At 41.0% G+C, this 18,245-nt stretch overlaps 1 protein-coding gene across 1 annotated transcript in view; it reads right to left on the bottom strand.

Annotated features, from left to right (window-relative positions):
- Positions 1-18,245, bottom strand: part of DNAH11 (dynein axonemal heavy chain 11) — a 369,205-nt gene that overhangs the window by 86,066 nt on the left and 264,894 nt on the right. Inside the window, 1 exon segment of the mRNA XM_059885820.1 lies at positions 618-853. Within this exon segment, the coding sequence (XP_059741803.1) occupies positions 618-853 (236 nt within the window).

Raw genomic sequence — 18,245 nt, 5'->3', positions numbered from 1 at the left:
AATGATGGAGGGGTAAAATTAAGTATAAGTAAGTCTAAAATTACTTATTTGGCATTAACTGAAGACCAACTACATACAAGACATTTCTGTACTTATCAGAAAACACTGTCATGCCAACCGAGTGACAGAAAATCTCAGAGCAGATTCAGATCTCAAAAGTGATATGCAAAGCTTAACTAAAAAAATTATCTTCAGGCACTCAACCTTGGGAACTGAGCTGTGTTAAAGCGCCATTGTAGGCAAAGTACATATTTAGCAATGTAACTGGAAACCTCATTAAGCCCATGGGGCAGTTGACAATTCTTGGGTTACCAAATGCCAAAGTCCTAAAGAAGGATTATAATGCCTCGTATTTCCATTCTTGGTCATAGGAAAATTTTCCTTTCACATGCAGTGCGTGTTCTAACCTTCCAACAAACTTCTTCAGGTAAGTGATGCACGCCATCCAACGTGAACACCGTTTCCACAGAGATCCTTTATGTGAGTAGGCAGACAAACAAGTTGTACCAAATTATATTCCAAAGTGGCAGAGAGGTCTAAGAAATGCCAGGACTTGGTAAAAAAGAAACCCACTTCCAGCAGCTCAACAGAGAATCGACCCTTCCGATCTCACATACCCTTTCTGGCCCAAGTGTGTGACTTTCAGGTCAGTCCCATACTTGTTCTTGATCCACTTGATCCCTTGCTGCTGGGGGTCGATCAGCAGGGGCCAGCGCTCACAGTGCGTCAGGATGGCGGCGTTCTCCGTGGACATCCTGTCACTGGGCAGTCCCTCGTTATTCCAGGTGGCGGTGGTGGCATCATCCGTCAACATGGCAATCACGTCCACGCCTTCAGTTATTGGGATGGAGACCTTGAGAATCAGAGTCAGGCAATCAACTGCCAGAGTAGCAGAGCATGACAGACAAGAAAACAATAGACCAAAGCCAAGAGAACACATATGAGTTCTCCTATAACTCTCAAAAGCCAAATAAAACTCTCATTACAAAATACAACTCAACCTAGAAAGTCTAGGGTTTATCTCTCAGAATTCTGTCAACTGCAGCATTCAACGTCTGGTTTGCTACTGCATCTATCTGGCTTCAAGTGAAAGGGACTTCACCCTCTACACACACCTACAGCAACCCAAACAAGGTGAGTGAAATTTAGACTCCAGGAAGTATGGCAGGACGACAGAAATGTATTCTCCCAATGGAGTAATCACCCCACATCAGCAATACTAAAATGCACTCTTTTGCTCAGGCATTTCATCTTTTTCTGTAGATCAGCACTACAGAGAGATGACTTCTCTGTCTGGGGTGGATTCATGGAATGTATTCAGTCCACTGGCACTCCATCAGCCTGCGGTTGCCCAGCAGCCTTGACTCAGCCTCTCCTCTGAGAGGGAGTTGTCTCCACTGTGACAGTGAAAAAAGTAAAAGTGTTAGCTGCTCAGTCGTGTTTGATTCTTTTTGACCCCATGGACTGTAGCCCTGCTCTGTCCATGGAATTCTCCAGGCAAGAATACTGGAGTGGGCAGCCATTCCCTTCTCCAGGGGATCTTCCTGATCCAGGATCCAGGGATCCTGGGCCTCTTGCATTGCAGGTAGATTCTTTACCATCTGAGCCACCAGGAGGAGCATTGAAAAGTAGGGAGTTGCTGGTGGAAGGGATAAATTAGGGGTTCAGGGTAAAACAGATAAGCAACAGGGATTTCCTATCTAATCTAGGATATAATATTCAATATCTTATAATAACCTACAGAAAATCATCAAAAAATACAAATACATAACTGAATCACTTTGCTGTATACCTTAAACTAACACAATATTGTAAATCAACTATGCTTCAATAAAAATAGAGCAAAAAAGAAAGTGGGAAGTTGTCTCCTTTAAAAGAGAGAGAAAGGAGGAAAAATCTATTTTAAAGGTAAGGATCAGTTCTTTACAAAATAGACTCAATTTGAAAAAAAATGAGCAAGATTATAGAATGGAATTTATTATGGAATTTGTTCGCTTGGTCATCAATCACCAAACATTTACTAAGCACCTCCTACATACATCTGGAGACTCCACGGTCAGCGAGATGAGTAAAGAGCTAGTTCCCTGGCTGGATCAGGGGGCCAACAGGGAAACACGGCTCCACAAGAGAGAGCAGTAAGAGCCGGACCTGGCTGAAGCAGCCAGTGGGGGCTGGAACAGTGGTAGAGGTGTCTGACTTCTTGGTTGGCCACAGAGCTTCCACAAACAGAATGCTGGAAGAATTCCCACAGTGAAGCTGGGATGCAATGTGAGGTTAGTACAGGAAAAGTTCGCATAAAATGCCTATTGTTCTTGACAATGTTATCTTATAAATATATCAAAATCTCTCTCCTAGTACCAGGAACAACAAACCTTGGTATCTGATTCCACACACAGGTTCCTTAAAGACACAAGCATTCTCCTGTTAGCAAGAGCTCAGTGGCTTTTATTTCTTGCCTTCTAATTAATACAATTTGAAACAACTGGAGGCTTAAGATAATGTTAATTTTTGAAGCATTAAGGAGTAACAGAAGGTACACATACAGATCTTGTATCTGAATTCAATAGTTTGCATTGTTTGACCACCTACTGTGTACATAGCACAGTGCAGGGGATGAAAGCGAGTTTCCCTTTTTTAATGGCCACTTTAACCTACTGGGTTGGCCAGAAAGTTCATTTGAGTTTTTCCAAGATGTTACCAAAAAACCTGAAGGAAATTTTTGGCCAGTCCAATAGTAGGCAAAACAAAGCAGGTAACTCACACTAAAGAATATCATAAATACTATAAAATACTTTGAGACTTAAAATTTTAGAAACAAAGTTCAGGATATTTGCTTTATAGTATTATGTTCAAATAGGCAGGGATTTGTATGACTACACAGAAGGTTTTTCATCAAGAAAAATCTAATAGTTACAACATGGTTATCACTTTCACAGTAAGTTTTAACCTAAGTTCACACTGGGGAAAATAAGCCTCAATTCATATATATTTTTTTAATCCACTCTTCTTTGCAGAATTCCTTGAAGGAGTATGCAGAAAAGAATATTAGTTCAGAAACCAAGAGCAAAGAGGGAGTCCAAAGTCAGCCTAGCAAGTCAGTATCTAACTGCTTCATTAAATAGTGCAACATGCTGTCAGTCAAGATGGAGCTTAAAAAAGGAGGAGGAGGAAAGAGTCTCCCTTCTTAAGAAGCTTTTACTAGAGAGAAGCAGGCTGGAAGGAAGCACACGCCCTGAGCCAAACTAGACTAATCCTAACACCAAATACCAATCAGAATCCTCTGGGAACTGATCCCAGGGCCTATTTCAAAGGATAAAAGGGAAATTCCTGATGAGGTAAGACTCCCAGTTAACAGAACAAGTGATATTTGTAAGGTTTTAAGTGTTTACAAAATTTACTCATATACATTTGCTCTGTTCCTTGCCTCACTTAACTCTTATAGGAGTTCTGCAAAGTAGGTCTCTCCCTCCCTCTTTTTTGCTTAGGACACTGAGACTTGGTTGATTCCATGTATAGTAATTCCATGTATGTGTCTGTCTATAAACTGCGAGGTCAGAGTAAAGAGTGGAGTGCAAATGCCTCCTTGAACTTGGCCATGCCTTCATTTGTCTGCCCAGCAGATGATGGCTTCGGATGGAAACAATTTTGGGTAACAATTTTATTTGTACCCTCAAGGTCACATATGCCCACTGTCCCTGTCCTTTTCACTTACCACCCCTTGCCATCCTCCAAACTCATGGCCCCATTGCGGCACTTCCTGACAACTGTTCCCACAGCTCTTGTGATCTCCTAGTCTTATTTGGGTCAAACTCTCTTGCTTTCTCCCTCTACCTGCTTGTCTCAACCCAAACTCAGCTCTTTCCTAGGACATAGCCTCTCAACCCCAGGCTGTATATTAGAATCACACGAGAGCTTTCAAAGCTGCCGATACCACCCCATCTCTAATGATTCAACTTCAACTGGCATCAGTATGTTTTAAAAGTTCACTCCCACATGATTTAAATGTGAAGCTGGAGTCCAAGAATCACTGCCCTAGGGCCTCATTTTCCTTGAGGGCTTTCTCAAGTAGATTTTCCATTTTCTTAGTATTCCTACTACTGAAAAAGCATATGGGGGTAACAGTGGTCACTCTTCTTACTCCCCTGCACGTCATTCCAAGACCCCAGAGCTCTTCTATCCTTAAGTAAAAAGCGACACACTTGAGGCTCATGGAGTCCAGCCATACACTCCTCTATGTATCCTCCTCATCCGAAAGCCTTAGCTATTGGTCCTTCCCACTTTCCAAGTTTGGCTGCCAATCTGTGACTACCTCAGTGCTGGTAGACATGTCGAATCCACTCTCCAGCCTTGACATCCTTCACGCGAAAACTCTGCATTTCCTTTCCACTCTAGCATTCTGGGGGAAGAGGCAGGGGGAGAGGAAGATGCCAGAACCAGCTGTGACAATCACACGACACCTCATCCCTCGCCTCCCTTGCACATCCGCCACACTCAAAAATGCTGATATGTTTTGGCAGGGTACTATACTATCTCCTTTTTTAAATTAATTAAATTTTTTTTTGGCCAAGTCACAGAGCATGTGGAATCTTGGTTCCCTGTCTAGGGACTGAACCTATGCCCCCTGCGGTGGAAACTTGGCGTCTTAACCACTGGGCCACCAGGGAAGTCTGCCTATCTCCTTCTTTAGATGAGAGATGCTGTTCCAGAGCCTTATAATAATCTTAAATTATTTCATTATTGAAACCTAAACTTCTAATACCCAGTTCTTTAACCATGATAATCTATACCTCTTCTCACACCTCTGGATACAATGTTTGCTCTTATCAACAGTATTAAGACATCAGGTCCTTTATCCACCACATATTTTTCATTGTGGCAAAATAACTGTATTATAAAATTTGTCATCCCAACCATTTTGAAGTGTACAGTTACAGTAATATTCCTTCAGTCATAGTAAGTACATTCACACTGTTGTGCAATCACCATTACAATCCATCTCCGAAATTTTTTCATCTTCCCAAGCTGAAACCCATACTCATTATACAATAACTCCCATTATTCACTCCCCCCAGCCCCTAGTAACTACCATGATACTTTCTTTTTCTATGAAACTGACTTTCTAGGTACATCATGTAAGTGGAATCACACAATATTCGTCCTTTTATGACTGATTTATTTCCTTTGGCATAACATCTACGAGATTCATCCATGTTGCAATGTGTCAGAATTTCCTTCCTTTTTAAGACTGAATAATATTCCACTGTATGTATATGCCACATTTTCTTTTTCCATCCATCTGTTGATGGACATCTGGATTTCTTCCACTTTTTGGCTATTTCTGAATAATGCTGTTGTGAACAAATGTAGACTTACCTGAGCCCTTGCTTTTATTTCCTTTGGCTAGTAGATTCCCCAGCCAGGTTGGATTATATGGTAATTCTATTGAGAAACTGTACCATATATTTAAACACTAACTTTCAACTCCACTCACATCTCTGCCGAACCTAAAATAGAACCTTCCATTCCTTAATTGTTCTTCTGACTGTCTACATGAACTTCCCTGCCTTCTTTTCCTTCTGGCTTATCTGCCTATCATCCTGTATACCCTGGCTAAAGTAACTCTTGTCCTGTCCTTTTGGTCCCAGACTGTGAGTATTGCTGATGAAAGCTTTATTACTGTGACTACAAATTTATCTTTTCCAAATTCAACTTTGGCTTCTCCAAGTTGCTTGGCAAGGCTTTAACATTTATTCTCTGATTGCCTTCAATGGATACTTTTTGATGTTTTTGCCACCCTCCTTGCAAACATTCTCCTCATTTCAATTTTCTTATCTTTGGCTGATTAGCACTGCAATTTCCTGCTTCCTGAAGAGAAGAGAGACCAGCAGCTACAACTACAACTTTCTATCAGCATTTCTGCCTGCCTATGTTCCCCTTTCTCCCCTTTCCTCCAACTAAGTTCAAGGAGTCTTGCTTCTTCTATTGGAAAGTCATTCCCTTTTCCTCTATTCTTATCCCTTCCCAGTTCCTGATGGATCAGACCTCTTCCCTGTTTTACCATCAGTAATTCCTTTTCCATTCCTTCTTTGAAAGACTAGAAACATGTTCTAGTCCTACTCATACGAAGAAAGAAAAAAAAAAAAAAAACCCTTCACTTAGCTTCATGTCTCAACCAGGCGCTTCTGTTTACCCCCTTCTCTTCAAAGCAAATTCCTACAAGTATAGCCTGTCTTTTCTGCCTACTTCCTGTATAACTCAGTGCAGTCTGCTTCTGGCTCATTACACCCTTGGGGTCAGAAAAGACTTTCATCCTTCCAAGTCTGACGACACTTTCAGTTCCTAGCTACTCTCTCACTTGTCTCTATGGCTTTGGCATCACTGATCATCCCTGTCTTTATACTCTTACCTCCTATGAGACCACTCTTGCCTTGGGCTTCTCCAGTCTCTGACTGCACCTTCTTCATCTTCCTCAACTTCGTACTTACATGTCAGCACTGACTCGGCTCACTTCACTCTAAACATCTTCTCCAGGTGATCTAACCACGTGTAGTTTCAAGAACTATGTGTACATCAGTGACTCCCAAATCTCACTCTCACCCAGTAATGCTCTTGTCCAGTTCTCTACTGGTTATTGACACTTGTATGTTTTAGAGACACTTCAAAACCAAACTCCTCATCGTTTCTCCTAAAATGATTTTAATCTGAGGGACTGGCACCTGCATATATTGACTTTCTCCCCGTCAACCCTTACACTGTCTCATCAGCTCTGCTTCCTTGCTTCCTCTGCAATCACTCTCCTGCTTGTCACACCCACTGTCATCACTGTGTTCATTGTCTTCGGGGCTATCACTCTTAGTTGGTAACAAGAGTCTCTTTCCCCGCCAAGTCATTGCTTTTTTGGTGGCCAGTGTGAGCTTTTCAAATGGATAATACTGATCATGTCATAGACCTGCTTAAAATCCTTCAATGACTGCCCATGCTTAGGATTAAGTTCACATTTCTTTTCTCAGCTTGTTACATGGGGGTTATAATATGGCCCCTCACTGATTCTGTAATGTTTATCTACAATTTCTGATTTATAACTGTACAGTTCATCTACATTTTAAGTTATTTAACATTCTAATACTTAAATCATTTGGAACTCTTTTTATTTCCCATGAAACCATAAAGGAGAGCCCTAACTATATTTCAGCCCAAACACTTGGTGAGTTGTGCTTCAGCATTTACTGCATAATCTATTACTTCCCCTACTGATCTGAAATACACATTGAAGCATACATTTATTCTAAAATATGTAGTGATAGGCTGGTAGTTTGTCAAAGATTAAATACAGAGGTACCATACAACTCAGAAAATTCCACTCCTAGGTATATGTGAAAGAGAAATAAAATGTGTCCACACACAAAAACTTGTACATGAATAATTCAACTGTTTATAGCCACATTATTCATAATAATAAAAAAAGTAGAAACAACCCAAATGACCATCAATGGATGAATGGATAAATGAAATGTGATATATCCACATTTATATTCCAATAATAAGGAATATTATTCAGTCATAGAAAGGGATAAAATACTGATATAGGTTATATCATTGATGAATCTTAAAAACAAGCTAAGTGAGAGAAGTCAGTCATGAAATATCACATATGTTCATGCATATGAAATGTTCAGAACAGGCAAATTTATAGATACATGAAATAAATTAATGGTTATCTATGCCCAGTAAGGACTGGGGGATTGTGGGTGACAGCTAATGGGTATGGGGTTTACATTGAGAATGGTGAAAATGCTCTAGAATGGACTGTGATGAGAGCTGCACAGCTGTGTGACTGCACTAAACACCACTGAATCGTATGCTTTAAATGGGTGAATCATAAGGTGTATAAATTATCTCTCAATGAAAAAAAACACGGAACATCTACAATGTTCCAGGCACCATCTAGGATAGAGTAGTGAACAAAATACACAAAATACTTGCTTCCATGGATCTTACATTTTTTCTGGGGGAGAGGAAAGATGTTAACCATAACAAAGCAATGTATTAGCAAGTAATAAATGCTATAGTGGAAAAAATAGAGTAGAATGAGGCATGCTGAAGGATAAAGGTTGTAATCACATCTAGGAATTTGTAGTATTCTTGCCTCGAGACACTCATGAACAGTATGAAAAGGCAAAAAGATATGACACCGGAAGAGCAGCGTGCCAGGTTGGTAGGTGTCCAATATGCTACTGGGAAAAAGTGGAGAAATAACTCCAAAAAGAATGAAGAGGCTGAGCCAAAGTGTAAATGATGCCCAGTTGTGGATGTATCTGGTGGTGAAAGTAATGTGCCCGATGCTGTAAAGAACAATACTGCACAGGAATCTGGGAAGAGAACACTGACATTTTAGCAATCAGTGAACTAAAATGGATGGGAATGGGCACATTTAATTCAGATGACAATTATATCTACTTCTGTGGGCAAGGATCCCTTAGAAGGAATGGAGGAACCCTCGCAAACAACGAGAGTCTGAAACAGTGTGTGCTTAGTTGCTCAGTCATGTCCGACTCTTTGCAACCCCATGGATTGTAGCCCATCAGGCTCCTCTGTCTATGGTATTCTCCAGGCAAGAATACTGGAGTGGGTTGCCATTTCCTCCTCCAGAGGATCTTCCCAACCCAGGGATTGAACCCAGATCTCCTGCATTGCAGGTGGATTCTTTACTGAGTAAATATTTATATAGTAAATATTATTTAAAAGTCACAGCAAAGGCACATCAGCATTTGGGTACAATAACAAAAAGGACAAATAATCTCAGTTTGTTTCCAAGATAAACCATTCATAATCACAGTAACCCACTTCTATTTCCCAACTACTAATGCCGAAGAAGCTGAAGTCCAATGGTTCTATGAAGACCTCCAAGACCTTCTAAAACTAATACCCAAAAAAGATGTCATTTTCATCACAGGGGATTGGAATGCAAAATAAAAAGTCAAGCATTACCTGGAGTAATAGGCAAATTTGGCATTGGAGTACAAAATGAAGCACGGCAAAGGCTAATAGAGTTTTGCCAAGAGAACATACTGGTCATAGCAAATACCCTATTCCAACAACATAAGAGATGACTCTACACATGGACATCACCAGATGGTCAATACAAAAATCAGATTGATTATATTCTTTGCAGCAAAAGATGGAGAAGCTCTATACAGTCAGCAAAAACAAGACCGGGAGTTGACTGTGACTTAGATCATGAACTCCTTAATTGCCAAATTCAGACTTAAATTGAAGAAAGTAGGGAAAACCAATAGACCATTCAGGTATGACCCAAATAAAATCCCTTATGATTATGGTGGAAGTGACAAATAGATTCAAGGGATTAGATCTGATAGACAGAGTACCTGAAGAACTATGGACAGAGGTTCATAGCATTGTATAGGAGGCAGTGACCAAAACCACCCCCAAGAAAAAGAAATGCAAGAAGGCAAAATGGTTGTCTGAGGAGGTCTTACATATAGCTGAGAAAAGAAGAGACACGAAAGGCAAAGGAGAAAAGGAAAGATATATCCAACTGAATGCAGAGTTTCAGAGAATAGCAAAGAGAGATAAGAAGGCCTTCTTAAGTGAACGATTCAAAGAAACAGAGGAAAACAATAGAATGGGAAAGACTAGAGATCTTTTCAAGAAAATTGGAGATACCAAGGGAATATTTCATGCAAGTATGGGCATGCTAAAGGACAGAAACAGTACGGACCTAACAGAAGCAGAAGAGATTAAGAAGAGGTGGCAAGAATACACAGAAGAACTATACAAAATAGGTCTTAAAGACCCAGATTACCATGAATGTGTGATCACTCACTTAGAGCCAGACATCCTGAAGTGTAAAGTCAACTGGGCCTTAGGAAGCATCACTAGGAACAAAGCTAGTGGAGGTGATGGAATTCCAGTTGAGCTATTTCAAATCCTAAGAGATGATGATGTGAAAGTGCTGCACTCAATATGCCAGCAAATTAGGAATACTTAGCAGTGGCCACAGGATTGGAAAAGGTCAGTGTTCATTCCAGTCCCAAAGAAGGGCATGCCATATTCAAACTACTATACAATTGCACTCATTTCACAAGCTAGCAAGATAACACTCAAAATCCTTCAAGCTAGGCTTCAACAGTACATGAACCAAGAACTTCCAGATGTACAAGCTGGATTTAGAAAAGGCAGAGGAACCAGAGATCAAACTGCCAGCATTCGTTGGATAACAGAAAAAGGAAGGGAATTCCAGAAAAATATCTACTTCTGCTTCATTGACTATGCTAAAGCCTTTGGCTGTGTGGATCACAAGAAACTGTGGAAAATTCTTCAAGAGATGGGACTACCAGAACACCTTATCTTCTTCCTGCTTGAACTAAGAGCTAGTTGATGGAAGTGAGTGGGAAAACTATGTCCTAAGTGAAAATACTTCAAGACAGAGGAAAAAGCTAGTGCAAAGGGCCTGAGGCTGGAGCATACGTGGTAGATTCACGGAAGATGGCCCAGTGTGACCAGAGCAGATGAGTGAGGAAAGGAATAACAGAAAGTAAGTTACAGGGAGATACAGTAGGTCCCCTACACATGAATGAGGTCTATTTTTAGAGCACATTCATTAGTCCAGTTGGTTCCCAAGTCCAACAAAGTTAGCCTATCTACCCAACTAACACAATTGGCTGTGTAGCACTGTACTGTAATAGGTTTATAATACTTTTCACACAAATGAAAACGTTTTTAATCTTACAGTACCTTGAAAAAGTACAGTAGTACAGTGCAACAACTGGCATACAGGGGCTGGAATCAAGTGAACAGGAAAGAAGAGTTACTGACTGCAGGATGGAGAGGAGGTGGGAGACAGTAGAGCTGAAGGACTGTCAGCAATAGCTGCATGCCTGACGTTGATGGAACAAGTGTACATTCACATCTTTGAACGTTTGCAACTTGAAGGTTCGGATGTCAGGGACTTACTGTAATGGGGCCAAATCACTGAGGGTTTTATAAGCATCTGCAGGGTTTCTAGCTTTTGCTTTAAGTGCAGTGGGAAGTCAACAGAGGGATTTTAGAAAAAAAAAATTAGTGAATCTGACTTGCATCATATCACACTGGCTGATATGTTAAGATCCAATTTGGAGAGAGGCAACAAATATAGAAGCAAGGAAACCAGTTAGAAAGTTTTCACAGTAATTGAAGAGGAAGCTGATGGCTGGGCTCAGGATGCAAGCAGTGAAGGTGGCGAAAAGTGGTCAGATTCTGAATATATTTTAAAGGTACAGCCCACAGAATCTCCTAGATAGACTGGATGTGGGTGTCAGAAAAAGACTGACATCAAAGTGACTCAAAGTCTTTTAGGCTGAGCTAACACAAGGGTAGACCTACCATTAAACAAATCGGGAACACTTGAGTAGCAGTTTTACGGGGAAGATCAGGAATTCAGTTTGGATGTTCTGCATCTGAGACATCTTTCAGACACAGAAGGGAAGATGCCACTGTCTGGCTGCAGGTATCCATTTGGGAGTTAGTGGGGTCCAGGGGACATTTAAAGCCATGAACCTTGTTAAGAAGCAGCTCAAAGACTGAAGTGTGGGTCATTTCAACACTAAGAGATTGGGGCGGGTGTGTGTGCTTTGTCGCTCAGTCGTGTCTGACTCTTTGTGACCCCACGGACTGCAGCCCGAGAGGCTCCTCTGTCCATGGGGATTCTCCAAGCAAGAATACCCTCCTCCAGGGGATCTTTCCAACCCAGAGGTCAAACCCAGGTCTCCCGCATTGCAGGTGGATTCTTTACTGTCTGAGCCACTGGGGCAGGGTGGGGTAGGAAAAAAATCAAGAAGTCTGAGAAAAACTGACCAGTGGGGTTATGTGGAGGTGAAGTGAGGGTGATTCAAGAAAATCAAGTATTGATGGGAGGATGGAGTGATCCACTGCATCAAATTCAGTCAAGTACGATGAGAATGAGAACGAACCTCTCAACTTAGCAATGTGAAGGCAAAATCTGATAATAGGCATTTTGGTGGCATGATGGGGATGAAAGTCTGTCTGGAGTGACTTAGAAATACGGAGGGAGGATGTGGAGACAGTGAATATCCATTCCTCTTCTGAAGTGATGACTGTAAATGAGGGCAGAGAAATGAAGGAGTAGCTTGAGGGGCAGGGAGAGTTGAGAGAAATGTATATTTCCAGATATATTTGTTTTTAATGGGAGAAATAACTACATGTTTGAGTGCTAGTGGGAATGATGTAGTAATGAATCCAGACAGAAAAATTGATGATGACGGAAAGGGGAGAATTTGTCTTGAATTGTCCTCAAGGAAAGGAAAGGGGATGGAAACTAGTACATAACCCAAATGGTTGGCCTTGAATAGAAGTATCAGGAGGGAAGATGGTATATTAGTAGAAATGTTAGGAGGTGGTAGATGCAGTTGCATTTATACATCATCATATATTAAACATATCAAATATCTCTGCATCCTTAAATGACTCTGATCTCTATTCTAGTTTTCATTTCCCTTGAAGAACCACATTGTTGTAATTACTTTAGCTTTAGAGTATATTTTAATATTGTGAAGTCCAAGTGCCCTCTTACTGTTTGATTCCAAAATTACATTGGTGTTGTTGAAAATATACTCTTCCAGAAAACTTTAGAATCACTGGATCAAGTTAAAATATAACTCCTCTTGAAATTCAGACTTAGAGTTAAATTTGTTTATTAGATTTTGGAGTTTTGATGCATTTAGAATAGTCTTCATTTCTAGGAACACATTAAGGATTGTGGACTTATTTTATAAGAGTTCTCTCTAAGGTTACCTTGAATATGTACACAGGTTGTTAATAAATGACATGCTTAGCTTCAGTTCAATTCAGTTGCTAAGTCATGTTCGACTCTTTGCGACCCCATGAACAACAGGCCTCCCTGTCCATCACCAACTCCCAGGGTCCACCCAAACCCATGTCCATTGAGTTGATGATGCCATCCAACCATCTCATCCTCTGTCGTCCCCTTCTCCTCCTGCCCTCAATCTTTCCCAGAGATGTTTTAAAAGGACACAAATAGTCATTTGTTGGTGGGCTAATTTATAAACTGTCAAAATCCCCAGGATACCCAAGTCAAATGACAAGCCAGAGACACTCAGGAGAGTACGGAGCTCTAGCAAATATCCTGTAAACTGTGGAGCAGGATGAGGAGATGCTTCTTGGAAAGGCAGGATGAGGCAACACTGATGAGGAAAAATTGATCAAAAAAAATTAACATGAATAAACAATTTCAGCTCCTCTTGAACCCTGGCACATGTTCATATAGACGTGATTATCTTTCCACTTTGCTGTGACTGAATCTAGGTGTATAAAGTAAGTAGCTCAAATGGTGTCACCGACTTGATAGACATGAGTTTGAGCAAACTCTGGGAGTTGTTGATGGGCAGGGAATCCTGGCATGCTACAGTCCATGGGGTCGCAAAGAGTCAGACATGACTGAGCAACTGAAGTGAGAAACTAGAAACCTCTGTTCTACAGGACATACGTTTTTTAGGTTTTATATAGCATTTTCTGCCAGGGGTCTTACAGACAGAAAAGTCTCTTCCAAAAGGATGTCATTTATACAACTCGAAATCTCTTTCTTCCTTTAGCATACAGCTCTGTCCAGAGATGAGTGAGAATAAGCTGCTCATGTTTGACGATCTATTTCTCAGCTGGCCTGGAGCCTGTGTACTCAAGAGACAAGCAGAGAGCGCTGGGATGCCTGAAAATAGACACGGAGTCCTGAGAGTTGTGGGCCCACAGAGCAACACAGGCCTGTAGTTAAAAATAAATGTTTCCTTAATGTACAGCATCAGAAAATTATCATTTTTGCTTTGGCTATACATTTAGAGAGTTTACATAGTTTGGATAAGCCAATTAATCTTACTCTTCACAACAAAATTTTATCTTCATGGAATTCCGTATTTGGAATTTTAAGTAAGTGGGAAAACACAAGTTGATGGGAAACTTCCCAGAAACACACTAAATGATGCGATTTCCTCTTGTTTTTAGACGGTAAGTTGTGTCCAACTGTTTTGTGACCCCATGGACCGTAGCCCACCAGGCTCCTCTGTCCATGGGATTTCCCAGGCAAGAATACTGAAGTGAGTTGCCATTTCCTCCTCCAGTGATCTTTCTGCCCCAGAGATTAAACTCACGTCTCTTGAATTGGCAGGCGAATTCTTTACCACTGAGTCACCAGGGAAGCCCAAATGATGCTATACCAGCAATTAAACATCAATTTTAAAACTTAAATTTGAGAAGGCAAGTTTTCAATTAAAAAAATGTAAAGTGACTGATAGCCTAAGTTCATGCTATAGATACTATTACATGATTCAAAGAGAAGAATAACTGTAACAAGAAGGCAACGTGAAGTTCACTAGCTTGCACATCAGGAAGTGAATTTCTTTATAATTTTGGACAGAATGAGAAAATTTTATCAATGATGGAAAATGCAGAGAGGACCACAAGTGATGATAATCATTCATCTTAAGTTGGTCATTGGGTGAATCGGACCAAGATACCCATTGAGAAGATTAAAGTTTGGAGAACATGAGATGGAGACAAAAAGAAGAATTTGATAGCTGACACCTTCCGAAACTCACAACGCAGTACGAGGTGGACAAAATTAGCAGAATGCTTTATCCTCTTACATAAACAGGACTATTTTATGGCTTTATCCTCTTACATAAACAGGACTATTTTATGGCAGAAATACTTAGAGAAAATCTCTGAAATTCAGGGAGTACTATAGATATCGTCTTTTAAAAAAATCTTCCATATAAAAATATGGCTTGATACCATAGACACATTAAATAGCTTAGGTACAAAAGGATTTTTCTTTTACAATTATTATGAGACACTTTTCCCAAAATATTTAATTTGCAGAAATTCCATTGGCATGTCCTTATGTCATGAAAAAGCTATTGTGAAAACTGAGGCATAATTACCAACAAAGAACACAAATACACAGAGGGATTTAATGTCCTAAGGTCAGGAAGCAACAGTTAGAACTGGACATGGAACAGACTGCTTCCAAATAGGAAAAGGAGTACGTCAAGGCTGTATACTGTCGCCCTGCTTATTTAACTTATATGCAGAGTACATCATGAGAAACGCTGGGCTGGAGGAAGCACAAGCTGGAATCAAGATTGCTGCGAGAAGTATCAATAACCCCAGATATGCAGATGATACCACCCTGATGGCAGAAAGTGAAGAGGAATTAAAAAGCCTCTTGATGAACGTGAAAGAGGAGAGTGAAAAGGTTAGCTTAAAACTCAACATTCAGAAATCTAAGTTCATGGTATCCAGTCCCATCACTTCATGGCAAATAGATGGAGAAACAGTGGAAACAGTGGCTGACTTTATTTTTGGGGGCTTTAAAATCACTGCAGATGGTGATTGCAGCCATGAAATTAAAAGACGCTTACCCCTTGGAAGGAAAGTTATGACCAATCTAGATAGCATATTGAAAAGCAGAGACATTACTTTGCCAACAAAGTCCGTCTAGTCAAGGCTATGGTTCTTCCAGTAGTCATGATGGTCAGAGAGGCCTGGTGTGCTGTGGTCCATGAGGTCGCAAAGGCGGACATGACTGAGTGACTGAACTGAACTGAACTGAAGGGCTAGATATGTAAATGAAGAACCTGCTTTAATCAACTGAGATAACACAGATCTGTTCAATTGCTTAGTTGTGTCCGAATCTTTGTGACCCTATGGACTACAGCATGCCAGGCATCCCTGTCCATTATCAACTCCCAAAGCTTACTCAATCTCATGTCCATTGAGTCGGTGATGCCATCCAACCATCTTATCCTCTGTCGTTCCCTTCTCTTCCCGCCTTCAATCTTTCCCAGCATCAGGGTTTTTTCCAATGAGTCAGTTTTTCACATCATGTGGCCAAAGTATTGGAGTTTCAGCTTCAGCATCAGTCTTCCCAATGAATATTCAGGACTGATTTCCTTTAGGATGGACTGGCTGGATTTCCTTGCAGTCCAAGGGACCCTTAAGAGTCTTCTCCAACACCACAATTCAAAAGCAGCAATTCTTGGGCACTCAGCTTTCTTTATAGTCCAACTCTCATATCCATACATGACCACTGGAAGAACCATAGCTTTGACTAGACGGACCTTTGTTGGCAAAGTAATGTCTCTGCTTTTCAACATTCTGTCTAAGTTGGTCATAACTTTTCTTCCAAGGAGCAAGTGTCTTTTAATTTCATGGCTGCAGTCACCATCTGCAGTGATTTTGGAGCCCAAAAAATAAAGTCTCACTGTTTCCATTGCTTCCTCATCTATTTGCCATGAAGTGATGGGACCAGATGCCATGATCTTGGTTTTCTGAATGTTGAGTTTTAAGCCAACTTTTTCACTCTCCTCTTTCACTTTCATCAAGAGGCTCTTTAGCTCTTCTTCGCTTTCTGCCATCAGGGTGGTATTATCTGCATATCTGAGGTTATTGCTATTTCTCCTAGCAATCTTGATTCCAGTTTGTGCTTCATCCAGTCCAGTATTTCTCATGATGTACTCTGTATAAGTTAAATGAGCAGGGTGACAATATACAGCCCTGAAGTACTCCTTTCCCAATTTGGAAGCAGTCTGTTGTTCCATGTCCAGTTCTAACTGTTGCTTCTTGATCTGCATACAGATTTCTCAGGAGGCATGTCTTGGAGGGCACAAACAGAACCTTGTTTGCACCAGGACCCAGGAGAAAGGAGTAGTGACCCCACAAGAGACTGACCCAGACTTGCCCGTGAGTATCCAGGAGTCTCTGGCAGAGGTGTGGCTCGGAGGAGGCCTGCTGCAGGGTTGGGGGCATTGAGTGCAGCAGTTCATGCATGGGACCTTTTGAAGGAAGCCTTCATATCTTCATTACTTCCACCATAGTTTGGCCTCAGGTCAAATAATAGGGAGGGAACACAACCCCACCCATCAACAGAAAATGGGATTAAAGATTTACTGAGCATGGCACCCCCTATCAGAAGAAGACCCAATTCCCCGTTAGTCAATCTTTCCCATCAGGAAACTTCCATAAGCCTTTTGTCCTTCTCCATCAGAGGGCACACAGAATGAAAAGCACAATCACAAAAAACCAGCCAATCTGATCACATAGACCACAGCCTTGTCCAACTCAATGAAACTATGAGCCATGCCATGTAGGGCTACCCTAGACGGAGAGGTCAGGGTGGAGAGTTCTGACAGAATGTGGCCCACTGGAGAAGGGAATGGCAAACCACTTCAGTATTCTTGCCTTGAGAACCCCATGAACAGCATGAAAAGACAAAAAGACAGGACACTGAAAGGTGAACTCCCCAGGTTGGTAGGTGTCCAATATGCTACCGGAAATCAGTGGAAAAATAACTCCAGAAAGATTGAAAAGATGGAGCCAAAGCAAAAACAACACCCAGTTGTGGATGTGACTGATGATGGAAGTAAAGTCTGATGCTGTAAAGAGCAATACTGCATAGGAACCTGGAATGTTAGGTCCATGAATCAAGGCAAATTGGAAGTGGTCAAACAGGAGATGGCAAGAGTGAACGTCTACATTCTAGGAATCAGCGAACTAAAATAGACTGGAATGGGAGAATTTAACTCAGATGCCCACTGTATCTACTACCCATGGAAAAGAAATGCAAAAAAAGCAAAATGGCTGCCTGGGGAGGCCTTATAAGTAGCTGTGAAAAGAAGAGAAGCGAAAAGCAAAGGAGAAAAGGAAAGATACAAGCATCTGAAGGCAGAGTTCCAAAGAATAGCAAGAAAAGAAAGCCTTCCTCAGCGATCAATGCAAAGAAATAGAGGAAAACAACAGAATGGGAAAGACTAGAGATCTCTTCAAGAAAATTAGAGATACCAAGGGAACATTTCATGCGAAGATGGGCTCGATAAAGGACAGAAATGCTATGGACCTAACAGAAGCAGAAGACATTAAGAAGAGGTGGCAAGAATACACAGAAGAACTATACAAAAAATATCTTCACGACCCAGATAATCACAATGGTGTGATCACTGACCTAGAGCCAGACATCCTGAAATGTGAAGTCAAGTGGGCCTTAGAAAGCATCACTACAAACAAAGCTATTGGAGTTGATGGAATTCCAGTTGAGCTATTTCAAATCCTGAAAGATGATGCTGTGAAAGTGCTGCACTCAATATGCCAGCAAATTTGGAAAACTCAGCAGTGGCCACAGGACTGGAAAAGTTCAGTTTTCATTCCAATCCCAAAGAAAG

Source organism: Bos taurus, chromosome 4 (assembly GCF_002263795.3).
Source record: "Bos taurus isolate L1 Dominette 01449 registration number 42190680 breed Hereford chromosome 4, ARS-UCD2.0, whole genome shotgun sequence".
NCBI classification, from domain to species: domain Eukaryota; kingdom Metazoa; phylum Chordata; class Mammalia; order Artiodactyla; family Bovidae; genus Bos; species Bos taurus.
Note: the sequence above shows the minus strand (reverse complement) of the source record. Positions and strands in the feature narration are given on the sequence as shown.